This window comes from Poromitra crassiceps (genome assembly GCF_964638095.1).
Source record: "Poromitra crassiceps genome assembly, chromosome: 4".
Lineage (NCBI taxonomy): Eukaryota > Metazoa > Chordata > Actinopteri > Beryciformes > Melamphaidae > Poromitra > Poromitra crassiceps.
The window spans coordinates 30,688,828-30,714,215 of NC_139626.1; the positions used below are offsets into that span (position 1 = coordinate 30,688,828).

Here is a 25,388-nt window from a genome sequence, read left to right on the forward strand (position 1 = left end):
TTGTAGAAACAAAGCGGATTCACAATCTCACATATTTTAAGCCAATATAGAAGCTTTACTTTTCAAACAAATGGCCAGTTGATGGAATAGTTATAACGCTAGTTAATTGTCTATCCGCTGTTATCGATAACGGAGGATCGAGTACAACAGTTGAAGCATCTCTGCTACCTGTGTTGGGAAAGACATGGACATTGATCATAAGATTTCACATGGCGAGTACTCCATTGTCTTTGGCTCTCCAGAAACCTTCCTCGGCAGTTACTAGAAATGTGCTAACGCTACTATACTTGTGTTGTTCTTTTCAGGCTCTAGCTAACGTAACCTCGCCGCGTCAAACTAACGGCAACAAAGACGTTTTTTGGCGCACTTATTTCCGGTGTTGTTTCCAGTTCCTTGGTTTACGCCCCCATGACAAAAAGCGGGGTGAAAGGTGCCCAGACTAAACTAAGCTAACGCTAAAATACTATTAAAACATGAATCAGGGGTAACCGTTAAGGTAGTCTCGCTGGCCAGCTAACTACTTTCTAATGCAGCATAATCATTAAACTCCTTTATGGTATTAAATTGTGTTATTTGTTATCACAGATCAGTCCACTGCAGTATCAGGGATTTCCATACTTCCAGGACACCAGAGTTTGATTCAGAAACAGATCCAGAAACACTTCCATTTATTTGACGTTATACATTCAAATGAAAATAAAAAATATTCATATATATATATTTAATATAGAGCTCGTAAGCAAGGTACAAGTTTAAAAGAAAATACAGAAGTTTTCCGTGTGGCATATATATACAAGGCGTGATTTGAATACTATACAGTGTGTATCCATAGCTGCACAAGTTTCATGGATGTGTAGGCTATATTCTTCACTCAGTTGAGGCACAAAGACTATTTCAAAGACAGATTTCAGTGAGAGGTTAGGGATTGGGCCAAATGCTTTAAGACCGCCAATTTTACAGTAAAACATTTCAATCTCAACACCTAAACAGTAGGACTTGCAAAGCTTATTAGTGCTAAGAGTTCCACAAAAGCATAAAGTAGGAAAATGAGGCAGTGATCATTCTGCAATTCAAATTACCATACAGTCATGCAAATTCCTAAATAGTGTTTTCTTTTTCTTTTCAAGGGGATTCAATTCTCACACCAAACTCAAAACGGAGCAAACTCAAATTATGTTGTGTGTGAGAGAGAGAGGAGGGGGGGAGGGGAGGAGAGAATCACTAACAAGCCACGGTTAATTTACCATATTTGTCACTACACCAATTTTAGACAAATAAAAGAAACAGCTTCCTCAAGTAGTCAAGTGATAAGTGCAACCCCCCACCCCTGTACCCCTTCACACAGACGCCCCGCATCCCGCACAGACTTGACTTGTATCTCACCTGTGTCGATTATCATGTGTCTACGCAAGACTCCTTTTGACCAAAACATTGACCACAGACAGAGCAATTAAATTGTTTCTCTCCTGTGTGGATTATCATGTGACTTCAAGGTTCCTTTTTGACAAAAACATTTACTACAGACCGAGTGAGCACTTAAATTATTTATCTCCTCTGTGGACTGGCATGTGTGAATTCAAGTGTCCTTTATGCCCAAAACCTTTACCACAGACTGAGCACTTAAATTGTTTCTCACCTGTGTGGATTATCATGTGTCTACTCAAGACTCCTTTTTGACCAAAACCTTTACCACAGAATGAGCACTTAAAGTGTTTATCTCCTGTGTGGATTATCATGTGCGACTTCAAGGTTCCTTTTTGACCAAAACCTTTACCACAGACTGAGCACTTAAATTGTTTATCCCCTGTGTGGACTATCATGTGTGACTTCAAGGTTGCTTTTTGACCAAAACGTTTACCACAGACTGAGCACTTAAATTGCGTCTCTCCTGTGTGGACTATCATGTGTGACTTCAAGGTTCCTTTACGCCCAAAACCTTTACCACAGACTGAGCACTTAAATGGTTTTTCACCTGTGTGAATGATCATGTGTCTACTCAAGACTCCTTTTTGACCAAAACATTTGCCACAGATTGAGCAAATACATTGTTTCTCTCCTGTGTGGACTATCATGTGTGATTTAAAGGCTCCTTTTTGACTAAAACCTTTACCACAGACAGAGCAATTAAATTGTGCCTCTCCTGTGTGGACTATCATGTGTGTCTTCAAGTATCCTTTTTGACTAAAACCTTTACCACAGACTGAGCACTTAAATTGTTTATCTCCTGTGTGGACTGGCATGTGTGAATTTAAGTGTCCTTTATGCCCAAAACCTTTACCACAGACTGAGCACTTAAATGGTTTCTCCCCTGTGTGGACTATCATGTGTCTACTCAAGACTCCTTTTTGACCAAAACATTGACCACAGATTGAACACTTAAATGGTTTCTCACCTGTGTGGACTATCATGTGTCTACTCAAGACTCCTTTTTGACCAAAACATTGACCACAGATTGAACACTTAAATTGTTTATCTCCTGTGTGGACTATCATGTGTGACTTCAAGGATCCTTTTAGACCAAAACCTTTACCACAGACTGAGCACTTAAATTGTTTATCTCCTGTGTGGACTGGCATGTGTGACTTCAAGTGTCCTTTACGCCCAAAACATTTACCACAGACTGAGCACTTAAATGGTTTCTCACCTGTGTGGACTATCATGTGTCTACTCAAGACTCCTTTTTGACGAAAATATTTACCACAGACTGAGCACTTAAATTGTTTCTCTCCAGTTTGGACTATGTGTGACTTCAAGTGTCCTTTACAACCAGTTGAGCTGCTGGCTAGAGGCTCTGCCTCTCTGTTCTCCTCAGTTTGGCTTTGATGAAGCTGTGAGGACTGAGGTTTCTCTTCCTCATCTTCACTCTTCACAGGGACAGCAGTGAATGGGAACTGGGTGATATGAGCCTCCTCCAGCCCTTGAAGCTGCTCTCCCTCCCGACTGGTCCAGAGTTCCTCCTGTTCCTCTTTAATGTGTGGGGGCTCTGGGTCCTCCTGAAGCTGCTCTCCCTCCTGACTGGTCCAGAGTTCCTCCTGTTCCTCTTTAATGTGTGGGGGCTCTGGGTCCTCCTGAAGTTGCTCTCCCTCCCGACTGGTCCAGAGTTCCTCCTGTTCCTCTTTAAAGTGTGGGGGCTCTGGGTCCTCCTGAAGCTGCTCTCCCTCCTGACTGGTCCAGTGTTCCTCCTGTGGGGTATGGGTGCTGTGGTCCAGACTGAAGCTCCACTCCTGCTGCTCAGGGGAAACCTCTTCTTCAATAACCAACAGCTGCTGGATGTCTGGAGGCAAGGCTTCTCTGTGTAACCGCACAGCGTCCAGCAGTTTTCCTTGTCGGTCGATGATCTCCTCTTTTGAACGAACAGCTTCCTCCTCGTACTCTGCTATCGTTCTTTCAAACAGCCAAGATATCTCTTCAACAGCCACAGTTAGACGCTGCTTCACCACCGCTCTCAGCTTCCGGACTTTAGACATTTCCATTTTCCACAATGACAGGAACGTTTCCTCCTGAACTATTTACTGACAAACGTTATCATTCAAAGGTCCAATAGCTTCATAGCTAACGTTAGCTTAACAGCTAAACCATTCACCCGAGTCCCACAAGTGTTGTTCCCCTCAATAGTTAAACGGAGTCCCGGTTCCACTTTATATATTCGTGATGTCCGCCCATACGAGTCTCCTGTTTGTAAATTAGACGTCTGAAGTACCGAAGAAATAATACACGACTCTTTCTTCTTCTCTATAATTTAAATGTCGCATCGGCATTGCAACCAACGTGTATTACAGCTGTCGGTGCAGATCTGGCTCGCCTTCAGAAGTAGCTCGGTTTGATTGGCTGTACGTCGGGCACGTGGTGGGATTACGCGAGGAAAATGGCCGACCGCTTTAGATTAGCTAACAAGCTAACGGTTAAGGTACTCCCAAGGGAGAGGAGGATGGCCAGCGAGACTAACTACTTTCTATGCAGCATAACCATTAAACTCCTTTATGGTATTAAATTGTGTTATTTGTTATCACAGATCAGTCCACTGCAGTATCAGGGATTTCCATACTTCCAGGACACCAGAGTTTGATTCAGAAACAGATCCAGAAACACTTCCATTTATTTGACGTTATACATTCAAATGAAAATAAAAAATATTCATATATATATATATTTAATATAGAGCTAGTAAGCAAGGTACAAGTTTAAAAGAAAATACTGAAGTTTTCCGTGTGGCATATATGTACAAGGCGTGATTTGAATACTATACAGTGTGTATCCATAGCTGCACAAGTTTCATGGATGTGTATATTCTTCACTCAGTTGAGGCACAAAGACTATTTCAAAGACAGATTTCAGTGAGAGGTCAGGGATTGGGCCAAGTGCTTTAAGACCGCCAATTTTACAGTAAAACATTTCAATCTCAACACCTAAACAGTAGGACTTGCAAAGCTTATTAGTGCTAAGAGTTCCACAAAAGCATAAAGTAGGAAAATGAGGCAAAGTGATCATTCTGCAATTCAAATTACCATACAGTCATGCAAATTCCTAAATAGTGTTTTCTTTTTCTTTTCAAGGGGATTAAATTCTCACACCAAACTCAAAACTGAGCAAACTCAAATTATGTTGTGTGTGTGTGAGAGAGAGAGGGGGGGGAGGGGAGGAGAGAATCACTAACAAGCCACGGTTAATTTACCATATTTGTCACTACACCAATTTGAGACAAATAAAAGAAACAGCTTCCTCAAGTAGTCAAGTGATAAGTGCAACCCCCCCACCCCTGTACCCCTTCACACAGACGCCCCGCCCCCTGTACCCCTTCACAGATGCCCCGCACCCTGTACCCCTTAACACAGATGCCCCCTCCCCTGTACCCCTTCACACAGATGCCCCGCCCCCTGTACCCCTTCACACAAACACTCATTTTATAAATCGCTCATACATCAGCAATATAAGCGTCCCATTTCCCCTCCACTATCAATCAATCCATATAGTACAGCAGATGCCCCCAACAATCAATGGCAAACCATACTCTTCCACATAGCCAGTAGTTATGTACAACACAACTGGTGCAACATAAAACACATACAAATTAGATATAGAAATTGTAACCAAAACAATAAAACACAGCAGATATTTAATTCCTATTGGGAAATATATATTATTCATACCATGTATTGCTGTTTGTTTTGGCATTTTGGTGGGTGAATAAAAAAAATAAAATGCTGTCACTTGTCCCTCTCAAAGGTAACACAGCTTAAGCATCACACTTATCCACCTTGGACAGATTCCCTATTAAGGTTATTAAAGAAAACTTACACAGGATTGATCCAGTTATGTAAACTAAAATGAAGAGACTTTCTTCTGAGAATGAGAGAGAGAGAAAGAGTGTCAACTTTTCATTATGAACAGAGAAGCAGCCAGTCCAGGGTTAGAGTTGATACTGATAGATTTTGTCCATTTGCTGTAAGAGTCTCTGCCTGATGGTGGCATGGCCTTAACAATCTGACCAAAAACCACCAAGGCTAGCAAAGAGAAAAGAAACTTCGGATTCTCAATATTCAAATCTTTCTGGAATCCTTCGCCTCAAATAGCTTCATGCGTTCCTGCACTGTTAGTCCCTCTTTTAGGCTCTAGGAGGGAGAGACAGAGAGAGAGCGAAAGAGAGAAGAAAAGGAGAGAGAGGGAGAGAGAGAGAAAGAGAAGAAATTTTATCGATATAGTTTCAATATCAATATGTCTTCAAAGGCAGAAAACTGTCTGCGATTTGCAATTGACAAATCTCCTGGTTCGTTTTCTGAATGTTCTTCTCTGCCGTCAGTGACGATAATGTGACATGAGGACATTTGTCAATTGCAAATCGCAGACAATTGTCTGCCTTCGGAGGCACATTTGAACCTTCCTCATTGCAGGTCTCAACTTAAAGACGTGCAGGAAAAAGTGTTGGAACAAAGTTGTGCAAATTGCCACACCAGAGATAACCGCAAATAAGCATGATGTGCGTCGGTATTTCTACAGTACAAATACCTTCTGCCATCGAAGACACACAAGACTGACAAATGGACCAAAGACAAACAGGCGTCACAGAAAAGGTTATTTTACATCAACAGAACATCACAACGTTAGAACTTCTGAGATGTTTCACATAAGAAAAGACGAGCTGTCTGTATATCATGCATGTTGAGCCAGCTCATTGATTCACTGTTTGGGTAAGACTGATATTCCCCAGCTATCACTGCAGAGTCAAACAGTGGTGGCTGCAGAGAAGTAGGGGTGCATCTTATTAACCGTCACTAGAACTAAAGCTCGATATATACAGTGCCGTACTTCAACGTGAGCCTCGAGTTGGAACGTTGTCTAGACAACTGTCAGCTAGACAGTCATACTCCAACATCAGTTCAGCGTGTTAAGCCTTTGGCATAGTCTTTGCGCCCAGCCAAGCGCATAAGGCGCGCAGCGATTTTGACATCATCGCACGGGGCGTGTTGGGGGGCGAGGCCTGAGCGCGGCGCGGTGCGTCCATGGAGATTTTTCTAGCAGCGCGTGGGGGTTTTGGCACATTGTCAACATGGACGCTTTTGAGGGAAGACTGTCAGAACAAGTCCGCCTCTACCCGCATCTCTATGAGACAACACGGAGAGACCACAAGGACCAGCAGAAGTCCACCAATTCCTGGCGAGAAATCGCCAGCACACTCGGAGCTGAGGAAGCAGTGTGCAGGAAGAAATGGAAGAATTGCAGGGATCGCTTTGTTAAAGCAAAGAAAGCGCAACAGAAAAAAAAGTGGGGATCCTGGTGGGCTGAAACCTGTGCCACTCATCCTAGTGGAACTGGAATGGCTTTCCAGTTTTGTCAAACATCGCATGACGGACAGCAACTTCGATTTGGAGGTAAGCTACTTTTTCCCCCACATTGAATCAACTTCATGCCAAATTATTATCGCAGTGATCAAGAAAAACTTTCCACCAAACAAATATAGGCACGAAGAAAAGCTTCTTCTATTGCTGTGATCACTAGCTGCATTGCCTACTGCACAAAGACAAATTCCTCATTTTTAATATTACCATGATGGGCAAGCTACTTGGAAAATCTAGTAAGCTAAGCTACTACATAGCTACTACATAGCTTCACTACACTGAAGCTATCGCCAGAGAAATGTAGCAACGAGCAACATGGGAAAAGTAGCTTGCTACACTGAAGCTACTTTTTTCCCCACACAGCTGCGCACTGACTGTGTTCTGTTTAGGCCCGCGCAGAGTGCGCGCGCCCTCCGCGGGGCCCCGCCTCCAGCACATGCGCGAAGAGTATGCCAGATGCTTTAGATGCTGCACACCAGCCGCCTCGACCCCACGCTCAGTCACCGTTTTTTTTGGGGTGTGGGGGGGGGGGGGGGGTACGAGTATAAATTAAAGTCGAACTGAACCTGTTCGTCACGTGCATAATGAGTCCGTTTCAGACTGAAAACATAGTTTGTCTAAGATGACAGGTTGAGAGGCGGGTCATAGTACCATGTCGATGATTTTATTTGACAATTCTGGGGACTGGATTGGGCTTTGGCCAATCCTGGCGTGTTCCGCCTCCAAATCGAGTGCGATTCAGTGTGTTGTGGCACTCCCCTCTGGAAGAGCCTTTTGACGGGAGGCTGAGTGGCTGAGTGGAGCTCAGCGACCCGCAGGCAGCCAGCTGCCTTCGTGTTGCCGAGTGGAGAGTGCAGCACGTCGGCCTGGAATCTCCGAAGTGCGACCCCTGACAACCAAGCTCTCGGATGCGCGCGCCATTATCGCTGCTATAACGATACGATATCCCTGGAATGCGCGTTTTAACGAGCCAGTTACATTTCTTTGCATTCTTAGAGATTATAGTTTTTGTTTTTTATCCATGTTTCTAACAATTGGCCAAGTTAGTACCGTAAATTCCGGACTATAAGCCGCGGCTTTTTCCCCGTTTTTTGGCCTTTTTTGGCCCCTGCGGCTTATATAACGGTGCGGCTTATCTATGGATTTTTTCCAAAAAAAAAAAAAAAAAAAAAAAAAACTCTCTTTTTTAGCACTCTTTCTAACTATAAATCCACTTCTGTTTTAATTTCCTCTCTTGCCCTCTTTTCACCACACCACGGACACTGTGTGCACTGTAAAAAAAAACACAGGTGGTGTTGTGTTATGTTGTTTTGTTGAAATGTTAATAAATGGGAGCTTCCTCAAACAGCCATCTCTTTCCCGACAATCCCCTCTGTGCATGAACCCTTACATATGGTAATTAAACATTAAAACACAATAAAAAAAAAAAAAAAAAAAAAAAAAAAAACCATTAAAACACCCGCGGCTTATAGTCCGGTGCGGCTTATATATGTAAAAAACAGTCAACTTTGCAGGTGCGGCTTATACTCCGGTGCGGCTTATAGTGCGGAATTTACGGTAGTTAGTTTATGGGATAGGAATTCTGCCAGATGACAGGCACTAGGCGCCATTTTCGACTTCATTTGGAAGAGAAAATTATTGAGAAATGAAGATTTGATTGACAGCTGCATGTCGTGATATGATTGGTTGAAATGGGGTAGAAATTTGATAGTACTGGGTGACGTCAGCAATCTGTAAATTACTGTTATCAATGAAATCTTGAAAAACGAACTTTTGATGTGAAAAAGTGGGGGCGGCTTTAGCTCAGGAGGTAGAGCGGGTCGGCCAATGACGCAAGGGTTGGCGGTTCGATCCCCGCTCCCTCCCAGCTGCTGTCGTTGTGTCCTTGGGCAAGACACTTAACCCTCCTTGCCTCGTATGATTGGTATGAATGTAGACATGAATGATGGTGGTCGGAGGGGCCGTTGAGCGCCGATGTGTGGCTGCCACGCTTTCGAACCACCGGTACGAATGGTGTGAACGAATAATGATACTGTGAAGCGCTTTGAGCACTTGGAAAGGCGCTATATAAATCCAATCATTATTATTATTATTAAAAACTAAATAAATTAGATTGTTGTGATTTGTTTTGCATACATTATTAAATAGGTGCACTGCATACCCAGGTATTTGAACTAAAAGAAAAGAAAAGTCATTCTTGGGTTCAGCTCGACTTTAACGTGATGGCCAAAACACACAGGACGCGTAAGCGCAGCGCACAGCCAGTTTTCATTCGGCGCCCATGTTAACTGATCTGACTGTCCGCGCAGCATAGTGTGCTGCGCACTCCCACGCTTTAGTTCGGCGTCTGTTCTATTTTTTTGCGCGAGCCATGAGCGAAAGAGACAGCGGGAGCAGGGGGAAAGAGAGGGAGGTGGGAGTGATGTTGTTATCTGAAGTGGGGTTTCAGGTGGTCATCCAACACAACAGCGCTAGAGAGGGACAGAGAGACAGAGAGAGACTATAGACCTACATGGACATGCCATGAACAGTTGCCATGAACACATTAGGTTATACATGAGGTTATAAGCTCATGATCAAAATGAGGTAGATATGTGAAAACAAAAGATGAAGACGAGCGAATCGCTGATGCCCGGCGCGTAAAAATGCGCTCCGTGTGTGGACAGCCAGGCGCCTGCTTCGCTTCCACGTCCTGTCTGTCCATAGCGTGAGGTTGCCTGCTCCAGTAAGTTTACAGTATGTTGTGTGAATACATTTCATTGGCTGTTGCAGAGTTTTTTTTTCTTTTTCCCCAGGGAGGAATGTAACCAGGTGGGCTTTCACAAGATAGTTTATTTCTAGATTTAGGTATTGTCTGCCAACCTGATTTTCTAATGGCCGCAACTGTGATATTTTTGGACATGTGGGACACTACAATCAACTCTTGGTGGTGGTGCAGGTTGGGGTAACAGAGGGGAGATCATGCGTGGGGGGCGGGGGCATGCTTGCTCTAGGGTCAAGGGTCATGCTATACCTACAGCACATCTTGGGGCAGGAGGGGGGGGGACACACCCCACAATGAGAATGTCAGCTATCCCATGAGACCTGTTCAGTGACAGACTGATGGACAAAAAAAGACATCATGACAAACTTACAAGGCAAACAACTTACAAAATAACTTCCTAAGCCGTTTTAAAATGGCCAAATCGGAAGTCTTCCAAAAAGCAACAAAGATGCATGGAGAAACAACCTTGATGGAACTCGAAATATTTTGCAGATTTTGGGACGTGGCCTATCGTGCGTTCCTTTATCGCAAAATAACTGGGATGTGGAGGCTCACATCCGTTTTGTTAGCATTCCATTTGCAGAAAACTTGAGCTGGGAAGTTCACTGTTCATTGGTCAGATCCAGTCGCTAGCCAGGCTAGCCATTGTTAGCAATAACAATTGACAACATGGCATTTCGCTGCATTTTGCGCATACAAACACTGCAGCCTCATGTCCACACAGATAGAAGTTAGGCAGTGCTGTGTGTACAGCTGATTTAATGAGACACAAACAAAACAGAAGTGCTAAACCATATTACTACTACTGTTGCGCGGCGCAGCCATCTTGGATTTTTGAGGTTGGGGCTGCTGAGGCTCCTACGAGTTTGGAATGGGAAATACCAGCTCTGATGACGTCACCGCCCAGCTCATGACCTTTGAAGTCGTAAGATTACCAGTCCCCAGTTATAAAGGAATGCACGACTATAGAGAGGCGAGCACATAAATTGCCAGACTAACAATAATGAACAAGAATGTCAAAGTCCGGTCCGCACACCGACAGCTCAACACATCACCTCACTTTGTGCAAAGAAACCGCAATGGTAGGCTTAAGAATGTGTGGACTTTACTCTATTCATATACGTTTTGGATTTGAGACAGCGTGCAAGTATTTGGGAAAGAAAAACAGGTAAAATATGTACTAGTCTCACCTTTGACCGTATACCTCTTGTTTGCTTGGTGATCGTTGATCGTTCTTTTTTCAAGAAGTCTGGATTACTTTTTGATTTCATGATATCTATAAAAGAAGAAGAAGGGAAAAAAAAAAAAAAGAACAAAGGAATGTTACTTTTGGGCAAAATGACAATAACTTAAATATAACAGCATTAAATCACCATGTTGATAAGATATTAACAAGATATCAAGATATTAACGGTGTTTAGTTTTTTGAAGCTATAAAACATTTAGCTGTGTTTTCCTAATAGGAAAATCAAAATGTCATAGTTTTGTATTAACCATATCCAGGTGTGACGGCGCCATCTACAGTCCTCTCCCCAAGTGCTTCTGTCGCAACGAGCAGTTTCTCCTTCAGTTTGCCGATGTCGCAGTCGGCCTTTGCTTTCACAATGCTGAGCTCTGTGTAGATGTCCTTGTATCTGTCTGTGGCATATTTCTTATCCTGATGAGAAATCAGTGAAAAGGCAACTACATTTCTGGCACAGGTACATGTGTTTTCTGTTTTGATAAGAGAACCTGAACATGTGGCTTCAAAGAAGGATGTATATGTCCCATACCGTTAAAGCAGACTGCAGTTCATCTTTCAAAGAGTGGATTTCCTGTTTAAGATATTGGATCTCTGACTCTTTAATTCGTAGCAACACCTAAAAATGGAGGGGAAAAACTCAGATTAGAGGTGCGTGTGTGTGTGTGTGTGCGCGCACGCACGCGTGTGTGTGTGTGTGTGTGTGTGTGTGTGTGTGTGTGTGTACATACATACCTCTAGTTCATAGACATCCTTGCCCTGGGTAAGCGGTGACAATGCAGTTTCACCACTGAAGCAGGAGCGCATTCGGGTGATCTCTGCACTCAGTCCATTATTTAATTCCTGTGGGGCACAAAAATGTCAAGTTTTGTCTGTAGATTGAAGGTGTGTGTGTGTGTGTGTGTGTGTGTGTGTGCATATGTTTTTAACCTGGTTGTGTGCGTTGAGCTCCTGGTTCTCCCTTTGACACTGCCGGAGGGCCTGCCTCTCGGCCTCCAGCGCCTGGGCCAGGTGAGCGTTCTCCAGGCATTTCTGGGAATACTGCTCGGACAAAACCTCCAGCTCCCTCTGGATGGATTGCAGCTCCTCCCTGGACAGTTGGATCAACATGATATCAATTTCCATTTCCTGTCACATGACCAAATATATTACAGCTTTTACCCAACCCAGAAGAGAGTGTACCCTATTCATGTCACAGTGACTATTTCCTAAAAGCCAGTTAACGACATTTCACGTATAGGGTACTCCAGTTACTTGACCTCATACAACCTTGTGGGTGGGGCAAGCTGTTCAGAAGAACTAGATTTACAGTAGTGTCTGCTATGAGTCCAGTTGTCAAGAAAGGATTGGTGGATGGATAAAATCCAAACTATAAAAAAAAAAAAAAAAAAAGGTTTGCCCAACTCCGTACTCCATTTGCCCTACTGCAACTGAAAGGTAACATGCTTCTCATCCACACAAATAAACACAGTCTAGTGGTATAGAAAGCCATGTTCCTGTCAGAAAACATACTCATATTGTAAGCGAAGCTCATCAATGTCAGAGTTCAGTCCACTCAGTTGGGAGCGATGGGTCTTCTCCAGTTCCTCCCTGTGTGCATTCTTCATAGCTTCAATAGCTGGATTAAAGACACGTCATATAGGATTACACTAGGTTGTAGGTCTTGTTTAAAATAGATTGATCAATTACAGTTGGTAATACAGTTGTAAAGTAAAAAATAAAGTTTTCTTACCAGCAATCGTGGCGGCAGTTTCCTCAGCCAACAGTCTCTCTCTTTCTTCCATGAGTTTAGAGACCTCCCTCTGGTGCTGCCTCTGGATGTCGTCTATGACCTTCTGGTGTGTTTCCTCCATTGCTGCAAAGCCACGTTCACATGTGGCCTAGTGGAGGATTCCCCAAGCGTTAACATGCTGTCATCACGAATTCTTCCATTCCATTTTCCACTTATCAATTAACTTTATTCTAATTGGGACTACGACTTCAGTGCAATATCAGTTAACAGCTCACTAGGCTACATGGTGCATTATTGACAAGCTCAAACAAAATCACATTGCAGGAAGCCATGCAAGCTTTTTATTAACTACCGTAAAGCCAAGCTAGGTTAGTAAGAGAGCAAGTTAAGGCAGTACATTTATTTTCCTGAGAGGCTGCAATTTGTCACTGACAGACTGTGGTTCAGTCTATTTTGTCACTGACAAACTGTGGTTCAGTCTATTTTGTCACCGACTAGTCTCGCTGGCCAGCCTCCTCTCCCTTCCGTGCTGGCCAGCGAGACTAGTCACTGACAGACTGTGGTTTACTATTTTGTCACTGACAGACTGTGGTTTAGTCTATTTTGTCACTGACAGACTGTGGTTTAGTCTATTTTGTCACTGACAGACTTAGGTTTAGTCTATTTTGTCACTGACAGACTGTGGTTCAGTCTATTTCTGAAAGTGGGAAATGAGTAGTCTACTGATGCCCAAATGAAGAGGCAATGTTGTGGTGAAAGTGAGACATGCAGGTGAAAATGATTGTTTTACTCATTAGCACCTATTGAAGTGATGACATACTGCTGTGACACTTTGATTTTTCATTCGGTAAAAGCTAAATCAACAAAATAATTTCTCAATTTCTGCCATTTTCCAATTTCAATTCCTCCTTGAAGATTAGTAATGACCTAATATGGAATGATGAATGCTACTGTTTATTTGAAGGAGAAAAGCAACCAAAAAATTTGCTATTTTACTATCCATCTACTACTCATTCATAAAAACATTAAAAAAAAAACGAAGGTAAAATGAAAGAGCAAAAACCTTAAGACTTTCAAAGTCTCTCTGGTATTTCTCTCTCATGCTGGCCACATCTCCTTCGAGGTGCTTGTTCTCCAGTTCATCCCTCATGGTGTTCATCTGGGTCTCCAGCTCCTGGATCCTGTCCTTGAGAATCACCATCGGATCCACCTCTGACATGGTCTGTGCTTCTTCCCCCTTCCCCTGCTCCTCCTCTTCCATTGGTGCTGTGGCCTCATCACTCTGGGGTGAGTGGGAGACCTCAGGGTATTTCTTGCCCTGTTGGTGCTCTTGGATACAGCGAATGCTGTCCATATACTGCGCATGCAACTTCTGAATCTCCTCCTCATGGATATGCTGGAGCTCACAGATCCTCTCCTGGAACTGCTCCTCCAGTTTCCTCACGTGGCCCTCATGCCGCTCCTCCATGGTCTCCATATCCACCAGCAGAACCTCTAGCTTTCGTTGGCTGTCAACTGTGGTCTCCATGAGGGCGAGCTCTGTGGAGGCACGGCCCTGCTCGGCTTGGCTTAGCTCTTGCTTGTGCCTATGCCTCAGCTCTTCAGTCTCTATATAGAATTGCTCCTCCAAATGGACCAGTTGCTCCTGCTGCTGGGAGAGCTGGTTCACACGTTTTCCAATTTCACTCTTCAGTGTTTGGTTCTCCTTCTGGAGAGTGGCCACTGTTTGTGTGAAGCTCAGGCGTTCCTCCTGCAAGGATGCATTGTACTTCTCTTGGATGGCAATGACATTGCGGGCATGTTCCTGGACAAGAGCATCCATGTTCTGACCTGCCCGTTGACACCGGTCCAAGTCGCGTTCATGCATAGCTCGTAACCTGCAGGCAACATAAGCCACTTGAGCCTGGATAAGAGCTTCCCGCATACAAAGGGAACTACTTGAGAAAGGATGTGTAGCTTGGTGCCCTGCAAGGGAACGGATCATGTTGGCCACTCCAGGGTGGTTGCCACCACTCTCCATCTCGTGAGCATATCTATGAAGGATTGCTGCCTGTCTTTGAAGCTCAGCAGCCAGGCTGTCTTGTGCAGTTTGCAGTGACTCAATAGAGTCAACACTGCAAGATGGCATGTCTCCAGTCAATTGTCTATCTATGATTTCCTCTGCCAGGTCTCTGGCCTCTTCCATTTCAATCTGCCCCATATAGGGAGCAAGTTCAGGAGGCTGAATATCAGCTAACCTCTGTTCAGTAAAGCCAAAATTATTTTTCACTTCTTTCGCTTCAAAAATTGCTTTCAATGCAAACTCCCTTTGTTCTAGGTTATTATGGGCTTCAGCCAGCTCCCTTTTGAGCATTCTGAATTTGTCCTCATAGAAGACTTTGAGGTTTTGAACAGAGTAAGCTAGTTCAGCTTTAATGAAGGTGTTTAAGATAACTGTGGCATTAATATCTGCTTCAGCTGAAACTCCGCCCTCTCTTGATTGAGCAACATTCGAATGTTCACATTCTGTCTCTACTTTCTCCAGTTCTTTCCAAAATGCACCTTCCAACATCAACTTCCTGGTCAAGACATCAGCATAAACTATAGCCAAGCAATCTTCATCCCCTCTTTTAATGTTTTCGATGTCTTCCCATATCTCAGCAAGACCTTGTAGCAGGTCAGACTTTGAATTTTGTATTAACAAAGCCATCTTGTTCAAAACAATTGCCTCAAAAGACAGGGTTTTGGCAAAGAGGCGCATTGTTTCTTCATCTAAGCCCTTGCTATTAAGAGTCTCTTGGGTTTGATTTTGATGGACCCCTAGTGAGGGCTCTTCCAAGGTATTTTCCCCTTGTCTGATGTACAATGTTGCATTGAACAACTCATTCTCGATCTCTGACAAGGACTGCAACTGTGAATCGCTGGTCTCATGAGAGCCACTGAGAATAGCCCTGACTTTCTCTCGACTGGATTCCACACACACTAGGGCCTTGGCATATTCCTTATTGGCAGCACTAATCTGACACCCACTTCCACAACTAAGTTCTGTCTCTTGGTGAGGTTCATCATCCATCTCCTTTAAATCAGTCATGGACAGGTCTTCTGCTTGGACAGCTCTTTGCTCTGCAAGGTTCTGCGTGAGGTTTCTTAGCTTTTCCTCAGTGGCCAGCAGTTTAGTCTCTAGGGCATGTATGATGGAGATAAACTTCTCTGGGTCACTCGTGTAATGGAATGTGATATCAGAGGAGCTTGTTCCTTCAGTTGAACTGACATCTTGGCTCAAATCTTGGTTAACTTTCTGGCTTGTATCTATAAAGTTGCTGCTCACATGACTGGAGTCCAGGCCCTCTAAGTCGACGTATCTTTGGCACTGGATGTTGGAAAAACGTATCCGCTGCCTCTTAGCTTGAGACTCCTCATCGGAGGAGTTTGTTGTCTTGAATGGAGTGTCAAAGGCAAATGACAGCTCGGTATTTGTTGGCAAGGAGGTTGAGGTGGTAACTCTTTCCTGTGTGAGCTGTTCTGGGATTCGCTGCCGTTCCATGCGGAGGCCAGCATACCCCAGCTGCAGGGCATTGAGCTGCTGCTCTAGCTCTGCAATACGGTCCTCTGCAACCACAAGCTTAGCTTGCAGATCCCTTTCAGCACTGCAGGGCTCAACCTTATCTAAGACACTATTACTGATTTGACATAGAAGCTCCTCCTTCACTTGCAACTTCTGTTCTGTCTCCTCCAGGCTGTTGCCGAGTGCAGTCATCTTAACAAGGGCCTCTTTCAAATCATTGTCCTTGCGTTCCACCAGCCTCTCATACATTTCCTTAGTCTGCCGGATCTCCTCCTCTTTTTCTCTGAGGAACTGGCTCATCTTCTGAAACTCTTCAGAAGCCCTCTCATAAGAGTGTTCAAGGGTGTAGTAATCGGCTTCTTCAGTTTCCAGACGGTTTCGGAGCTTGTTCACCTCACGGTCTGCCTCTGCAATCTGGTTGAGAAGCTCCTGACAGTGGCATGTGAGATGACCTTTCTCTTCCTCTAGCCTACGGACACTCTCTCTCAGCTTCTCAACCATACCAGTCTCCTGGGCCAATTCCTCTTGCAGCTTCAGCATTTCCTCCCTGCCCTCTTTTCCTCCTAAGGCCTGCCTCCCTCTTAACAGGGTCTCCACCTGCTGCTCAGCCTCCAGTAGTCTGTCCTCAATCTCTTTCCGTACACTTTCAGCCTCAGCCAATCTTCTACTCAGGCTCTGTCTTTCCCTTTCATGATTCTCTTGTATGCTAAGCTGCTCCTTTCTCAAGCGCTCCTCCTTGAGTGCCTGACCTTCTTCAGTAGCGCATAGCCTGGCAGTCACCTCCTGTAGCCTCTCTTGGAGCCTCTGTACCTCCCTCAGGTGGTCCCTCTGCAGCGCCTGCTGATGCTCCAGGTGCCTGAGGGCCTGATTTCTCTCCAAGAGGCTGGCCTCTACTTCACGGAGTCTGTCCTCGCTGTCCCTTAGCTGGGCACGTAGGGTGGCCTCACTGGATCCCCATTCTTCCTCCTGTTCCTTGGAGCGTTCTTGTTCTAGTTTTAGCTCATTACGCATGCGGGCCACAGCCTGCTCACTAGCTAGAATTTCAGCCATCGCAGAGGCCAGTTTAGCCTGCAGAGCCTGGATGTCAGCCTCATGTCGGTCTACAGCATCCTGGGCTTCGGTGTAGCTTCTCCTTAGTGTTTGAACCTGCTGCTGAGCAAGGTCCTGCTTGCGCTTCTGGGCCTCCACCTCCCCCTGCAAATCTTGGTTGAGCTTGTGCAAGCGTTGCCATGGCACTCTGTGTGGTGAGGTGGAGGGGGGTGTTGCACTCTTGAAAAGATTGATGAGACAGTTTCATTAGTGACATCACCTCACTTCTCCTACCACATACGGAGAACCACATCTCAGGGGTTACCAGGGGAAAAAATGTTTTCTTCCCTTTTCCATTTAATGTTCTTACCAAAACCTTTAAGAACCTCTTTTGAGAAGCATTTTCCCAAGCTTCCACTGTGCTTTTTCAGATGATTTGGAAGTTGAAAAGTTTGAATGACAAAAAAATAAACTTAAAAGTGGGTGAATAATAGAAATATAAAAATGGACGTGAACAGACGGCAAAACAATCAAGTGCTTATTTTAAGACCAATCCATAGCTTCCTTAATTGCATTACTTTAACTGTGAATGTGATGTCATACAACAAAATACCCATCCTGCTTGTTCCAAAAACATGCATGATGTATAAAGAAATTAGTTAAATTACGCAATTCAAAACAACAAAATTAAAAAATTCAAACGTGCACAAATCAAGCTGGGAAAAGACAGACAGACAAAGCACAGATGAACAGAGAGAAAAAGCACAGCACAAGGCTTCTTGATCAGGTTTCTTACCTTGAGCATATCAGTCCAAATCAATTATTTTCCCAGGAGATGTGAAACTCCGTAAAAACAGTTAGTAAAAATTCATGCTAAGAACACCCCAACCATGCATATCAGCTTTAGAGACTAAGCACCCACACCTGTTAGTACAATTTCATACAAGTTACAGTAGCCACACATAAATCTACCATGAGCCAGTACACTGTATTAGAATAATACATACACACATAAATCTACCATGAGCCAGTACACTGTATTAGAATAATACATACACGACAGCATTTACAGCTTTGTATCATATTTGTTGACCAACACTAGTACAGTAGTACATTTATTCTACTTTTGGAAAGTCTGCAAACCATTCCAAACATATAAAAGATTCCGTTGCCAAAATACATTTTGGAATACTATTTGTTCATGGTGTCAACTCTTCAATACCAAATTAATCCTCTCTAATGGGGGTGTGAGTGTGGTACCTGCAGTACATAGCCCTCCCTGGCATTCTGTTCTCTCCCTCTTGCATCTTCCAGTTGTTCCTGTAAAAGATGGTTCTGTTGCTGCAGTCGGTCCAGTTCCTTTTGCTTCTGTCCCAGCTGACCAAAGCACCAGGTACAGAATTAAAAAAGAACAGGAAAACAAAACAGAGAATAAAGGCAGAAGATTTAGTACCATAGTATCATACCATTAGGACCACAACAATCACATTGTATCTGAACATGTTCGGGGAAACATACCTCTTTGTCTAGAAGGGCAGCAAGTTCATGTGCAGGCAATCTATCAGAGTTAACAGAGTTTCTTATATTTCTACTGATGGACACTTGCTTCTCTTCTCTTAACGGTGTTGTCTCCACCTGATGCCAGCGCTGCTCAATCTCTACCTGGACATCTGAGGTCCTGTCACCCTTATGCCCACCCTTTTCTTCACTGGGGTCAGTGTGCATGGCTGTAGGGTGGTCTACTTCCATCTTCCCCTGGTCCTGACGTTCCGGTGTAGCGTTTAATGTGGTAGTCATGGTAACCGTAACAGTATTTGCTGTGTGGGTTGCACTGGCTGTGGTGTGCTGGGGGATGCCCTTCTTTTCCTCCAACCAGCGTGCTCGCTCCATCTCTATCTGTGCAGTTGCCACGGAGAGTGGTTGAGAACCTGAGACAGAGGAGGTCTGAGGAGAGGAGGTGTTCGAGATCGGAGAGGATGCTGAGGAGGAAGGGGATGAAGAGGAACAGCTGGAGGAAGTGGTTGTGGAGGACGACGACGGAGAGCTGAGGTCGACTGTCTCCGCTCTATCCCTCATGGACTTTTCGGTCTGTCCCGCTTTGAACTCGGACCAGTCGTAGGTCTTGGAGCGGCCCTCGCGTCTGCGCTCACGAACCCGACTTTTACGTGGCTCAGAGGCCGGCACAGAGGCACTGCTACCAGCTGGCTGTGTGCGGACACTCATCCTGGGGGCTTCAGGGGAGGCACTGCTACCAGCTGGCTGTGTGTGGACATCCATCCTGGGGGCTTCAGGGGAGGCCTGTGGGTATGGCTCCAACACCACTTGCCCTTTGACCTTCTCCTCAGGTAGGGATCTGAGGGGATAAGAACAAAAAACAAAAACAAATACAATTGTTAGACCGGATGGTTTAAACTACAACCTGATGATGAACGCCAACATGTCCATCAGCTCAAGCTACTCACATTACTATAAACCCATTGATACCTGATGCAGCATTTGCGTGTATATGCCTCATTTGTGTGTGTATCCCTTTAAGACTGTGAACCGCGTGTTAAAGGGATACACACACAAATGCTGCATCAGGTATCAATGGGTTAAAGCCTTGATGGACAAACCATTAGTGCATAAATGTTTTGGCAGTGCAGCATACTACTACAAGCAAGATTAACTGAAAGGAATGCATCAAAGTCAAAGCATCTAAACATTTAACATCTTATTTGGCAAACTGTCGTAATTGCACATTGGGCTCAAAGCAGCTTTGGTGTTTCTCTTGGTGTCCACAGCTGTAGTCTGGGGCTCAGGCCTAATGGTTCTGCTCCAGGTTATACAGTAGCTTTTACATTGACTGCAATGTGTTTCCAGTAGTCCACACATCGCTTGGCACTTTTAGTGTTGAGGAGCAGGGCACTTAAAAAAAGTAGCCTGAGCGAATAATCTATTTGCATCACGTTGTGTGGAGGTGGCAGGAGGGGGAGGGAGGGGAGGGAAGAGGAGAAGGGGCACAGCCCCAGAATAAGGGAGAGGTGTCTGTGGGGCATCTGTGCAGAAATGCCAAAAGTATCACACATTCCGCCTGAGTGACAGAGTCACGCACAGCAAGGTGTCTGACTATTTGGTCAGTGCAGCTCAAAGTGAGTCCTCTGAAAGCATGTATACACTGTACCATACGTACATGTGATGAGTCCTCTGAAAGCATGTATACACTGTACCATACATACATGTGATGAGTCCTCTGAAAGCATGTATACACTGTACCATACGTACATGTGATGAGTCCTCTGAAAGCATGTATACACTGTACCATACGTACATGTGATGAGTCCTCTGAAAGCATGTATACACTGTACCATACGTACATGTGATGAGTCCTCTGAAAGCATGTATACACTGTACCATACGTACATGTGATGAGTCCTCTGAAAGCATGTATACACTGTACCATACGTACATGTGATGAGTCCTCTGAAAGCATGTATACACTGTACCATACGTACATGTGATGAGTCCTCTGAAAGCATGTATACACTGTACCATACGTACATGTGATGAGTCCTCTGAAAGCATGTATACACTGTACCATACGTACATGTGATGAGTCCTCTGAAAGCATGTATACACTGTACCATACGTACATGTGATGAGTCCTCTGAAAGCATGTATACACTGTACCATACGTACATGTGATGAGTCCTCTGAACGCATGTATACACTGTACCATACATACATGTGATGAGTCCTCTGAAAGCATGTATACACTGTACCATACGTACATGTGATGAGTCCTCTGAAAGCATGTATACACTGTACCATACATACATGTGATGAGTCCTCTGAAAGCATGTATACACTGTACCATACGTACATGTGATGAGTCCTCTGAAAGCATGTATACACTGTACCATACATACATGTGATGAGTCCTCTGAAAGCATGTATACACTGTACCATACATACATGTGATGAGTCCTCTGAAAGCATGTATACACTGTACCATACGTACATGTTATGAGTCCTCTGAAAGGCAAGACTCAACAGTAAGAACACTGACATTACAGTGTTAAAGGATCCCCCCCTCCAAAAAGCCCTCAGCTGAATAATTGGTTGTTGTTGCGGTTGCTTTGGAATATAGGAATGCAACAAAATACTTGTCTTTCCCAGCTGTTCCTTACTGTTAACTCAATGGCATTTTTTTCCTTCTGTGCTTTGGTTTTGTGATTTTCGGGTGACCACCTCCAAAACATGACTCTGTGGACAGTCAGATTATAACCATTATTATCATAATCTCTGCTGCTGATCAAGGAAGGCGAGGTGTCTTCATTTTAATTGGTTGATATAGTGGCAGTGTGTGGGGCCTTCAAGCCTCTGCAGGGACACAACTGACAGGGGAGACATTACTCAACAATCACATGACACAGGGAGGGACGACAGACGCGCCGAGGCCGACATTGCTGAGCAATTACATCACTGTTTGAGGAGGGGGAGAGATTCAACACACAAGCACTCCAACCTGGGCTTCAGAACGGACAGTTTCAAAGAGACGTTTTTCCTGGAAGCAGGTTGGAAATACCAGCCGAGGGAGGAAGAGAGAAAGAGGAAAGAGAGGGCGAGGAGGAGAGAGAGTTTAATGAGATCAAATACGTGAGAAAGAAACAGTCATTATATCTGCCAGTGGTGAGTGTTGATCCTCGTCGGGCATTACCGGGTGACGTCGGGGGCGATAGTGGGCCGCACGTGCTTCATGATGGCCTGAATCCAGTTGCGACGGATCCCAGAGGTCATGGCCGACAGAGTGCACGCCCCCTCCTTAGACTGGAAACAGAGCAGGCATGACATTAGGATGACCGACAGGGATGAGACAACATGCCTCTTACCGTGACCTTACAGTATTGCCAATTTTAACATTCTAAACCGAAGCTTTTCTGGTATGCAGCAGCATGGCTTTTCTAATTTCAGTTAGCAGATATCAGTTACTTCTCCTTTCTTTGATTGTAACTTATTCACTTGATTGTAACCTATTCACTTGATTGTAACCTATTCACTTGTAATGATGAAGTTGACATTTTTGGTGAGGTCATTGCAGGGCTTTGATCTGGATTGGACAGACAGTTTTAAACTTGAATGGAAAACAAAATATAGTGGAGGATGGTTTTGTTCAGTGTGTCACACAATCAACTACATACCACTAGGGATCCACAATATGGATTTCTTTCAGCCGATACCAATAACCGATAATCACCTGGTCCCCATGGCCGATACCGATAAGATAACCGATCATTTCCCATTCTTGTATCCTGGCTCAGACCCAAATTGCATCAGATGCCATCAGTTTCCGGGTACTCTAGGCCACACGTTTTGGATTTGCCCAAAATTGTACACATTCTGGTCAGACATTTTTAATACATTCTCATATATATGTCAAAAACAGATTGACCCAGATCCAATTACTGCAATATTTTGGGTTGCCCCTAGCAACAGTGGGATATCCAGACATCAATCAGATCTAATGGCCTTTTCAACATTACTAGCTCGCCGGCTTATTCTTTTTAGCTGGAAATCGCCCACACCTCCATCACACTCACGCTGGATTTGTGAGGTAATGTCATTTCTTAAACTAGAAAAAGTCAGATGCACAGTCCAGGGCTCTCTGGAAAAGTTTGAAATGACTTGGCACCCCTTCTTAGATTATTATCATAAGGAATTTGACACAAGAACTTTAGATTAGTAGCCCCCAACTTCTCTACCCTACCCTCTTCCCACCCCCCTCTTGTTCTTTCCTTGTCTCTATTATTTTGGTTTTATTTTTACACTTGGTTGTCATTGCATCACAATTATTCAGGAGATTGTATACATGTATGACATCATGCAACCATGCACCTATTTTGTATTGTCTGTCTTCTACGGGTTTTGTTTTTTCTTGTTTGTATTGCTTAAAAATGAATAAAAACAATTTGAAATAAATTTCCCATTCTTGTATTTGAAAAATAAGTTCATAACCTGCAGTTTATGCACATCTGAGGGTAAGAAAGGCTAAGATGCAGTGAGCAAAGATGGACGATTTAATATTCCATAGCATGGATATAACCAACTCTAACTGACGTCACTATTGTTAAGATAACAAAAATAAAAGGCAGTTCCGACGCTTCAAATGTTCATTTATTTTTTCTAGTAAAGTACATCAACAAACTACACAAACACACTTTGGCTTTTATAGAGCATTTTGCGTAGGAATTCAAATTAAATGCTTTGACATAATCTGTCAAATCAGATATGGCAATGTATTAAATACAGGTTATTAGTAGTAAAGTGCATCACTCAATACAAAAATAAAGGCTTTCATAGAACCAAAAGCTGCTTTGTCTGCAGATATAAACACAATGACAAAAAGCATATGGCTGCTTAGTCTGCAGATACAGTATAAACACAATGACAAAAAGCATATAGTAGGCTCCTATGTCATTTTGCTTAAGCGTATCCAAAGGAGTTTTCCTTGTAAACAATTTGTTTCGTATAGATATTATTGTAGCGATAAACATAATTCTATAATGACATTATTGGAATAATGAATAATATAAATGTCCCTTTATCCGCCCCATATATATCGTGCAGCCATACATACCACATTGATTGAACCCACATTGATTGAATCTATGTCAGTGTGTCTAATACTGTAGAGATAGCACTTTACAAGAATTCTATCAAATATTTAGGCACGCCATTTATTTGATGCAGACTAGGGCTGGGTATTGGTTCAAATTTCAAGAATCGATTCGATTCCGATTCACAAGGTTCCAAATCGATTAATCCCGATTCGATTCGATTCCGATTCGATTAATTTCAATATCGATTTGGTTAGTGATACTAAAACATGTTTTTTGAGCTGTAGCCTGAATTACATGATTGTCCAGTTATGTAACACAGGGGTTCCCAACCTTTTTTGCGCCAAGGAAGGCAGATACATGGGAAAAAAAGTTGCGGACCGGTTGTTTTAGTTTTACTTTGATCTGGTTTGACTGAACAGGATCAAAGCTATCTAGTTTAACGATACTACGACGCTGGTTTTCTACTCGATAACTGAAGCTGGATTTATCTGGGATCTGCCTGTGCACGCGCACGTTTTTCGCTCGTGCACAGGCGTCCACGAGAAAGAGGTGCGCTAGCCAATCACATTATGAACAGCTGAGTTCCACGGGCAGGCACACCCATTTCCTCATTCAATGAGGAGCGCAGTGTGATCAGAGTTTTTAGCGGATATTTAATGTAGCCTATGTCAGAATGAAAATCCGCGTTGGATATAGTCTGCTGAAGCACTGTCTAAAGCTGCCGCTTGTATTCACATCAGTCATTTGATTTACTTTGATCATCGATTTCTGTCTCCTACAGCAGCTTTTTGCGAGTGTAAATGTAAATGTGTAATCTCAGTCTATAAATTTCCATTTAGAAACGCATGCTCAATGAATAATGATCTCTATCACTCATTATGTGTGTGGTTGCACTGATCTAATAATTCATATATAAAATAATGATATCCTAATATAAAAGAAAACTGCTGAACTGAATTGAGACGATGCGGGCATAGTTTTCATTGATAAAAAGTAGCCTATTTTGTGGTCACAGGCTATTGTCAGCAGAGTCGCATATCTCCATATTTCATATAATGATGCTGGAAATATGAAGTTCAATCACATGATACAGGCCAAAAGCAACACAGTTGCAGCTGCAAAATGCAGGAGTAGCCTAGATATGAATCATCTTAATATGGGATCGCCTGTGTGCAGGTGATCCCATATTAAATTGCTTAGATGTAGTAGGCTATTCCAGCATGTAGGCTGTGACCATTTCAATTCCAACCCAACGTCAGTCTCAGCTCCGTTGCGCACACGGCACCGTGCGCTTTGGAGACGTTTATGTAACCTTTGTATGCCGGTTTAGTGATATTTCTCCACTCACTATTCAGCTGCAATCGATCAGTGGGGTCAAACAACGTATCTAGGCTACTTGAGAGCACAAAAATGAAGATATAAAAACATATTCCAAAGTGGTAAGTAGGGCTTAATTAAAATGTAGCCTGCAACAAGTGCAAGGCTTTAGTCCTTGATTAATTCAACATTACAATTCATGCTCCTTCCTCGATGGGAAACTCGTCCAGAAAGGGGTTGGCCATTTTTCCAAACTGCTGATTCGATTGGTTCGTGGGCGGTGTATTTAAGGTCTAATCTTATCCTTGCAACTTAACCTGCTGCGGACCA

At 43.7% G+C, this 25,388-nt stretch overlaps 1 protein-coding gene across 2 annotated transcripts in view; it reads right to left on the reverse strand.

The window, feature by feature from the left end:
- Nucleotides 1–4,903: 4,903 nt before the first annotated feature.
- The window catches only part of LOC310774586 (myosin phosphatase Rho interacting protein), a 94,187-nt gene continuing 73,702 nt past the window's right edge, over nucleotides 4,904–25,388 (reverse strand). The window contains exons 13-24 of one of the 2 annotated variants that reach the window (XM_083634676.1): nucleotides 21,842–21,951; nucleotides 18,661–19,495; nucleotides 18,403–18,519; nucleotides 12,570–12,717; nucleotides 12,350–12,455; nucleotides 11,768–11,927; nucleotides 11,573–11,680; nucleotides 11,370–11,456; nucleotides 11,092–11,254; nucleotides 10,788–10,873; nucleotides 9,851–9,932; nucleotides 4,904–5,609 (exon numbers count right to left, since the gene is read on the reverse strand). In XM_083634676.1, the coding sequence (XP_083490802.1) occupies nucleotides 9,900–9,932; nucleotides 10,788–10,873; nucleotides 11,092–11,254; nucleotides 11,370–11,456; nucleotides 11,573–11,680; nucleotides 11,768–11,927; nucleotides 12,350–12,455; nucleotides 12,570–12,717; nucleotides 18,403–18,519; nucleotides 18,661–19,495; nucleotides 21,842–21,951 (1,953 nt within the window). In that variant the 3' untranslated portion in view covers nucleotides 4,904–5,609; nucleotides 9,851–9,899. The remainder of the gene's footprint in view (nucleotides 5,610–9,850; nucleotides 9,933–10,787; nucleotides 10,874–11,091; nucleotides 11,255–11,369; nucleotides 11,457–11,572; nucleotides 11,681–11,767; nucleotides 11,928–12,349; nucleotides 12,456–12,569; nucleotides 12,718–18,402; nucleotides 18,520–18,660; nucleotides 19,496–21,841; nucleotides 21,952–25,388) is intronic. The other variant, XM_083634675.1, reaches the window with a different exon arrangement.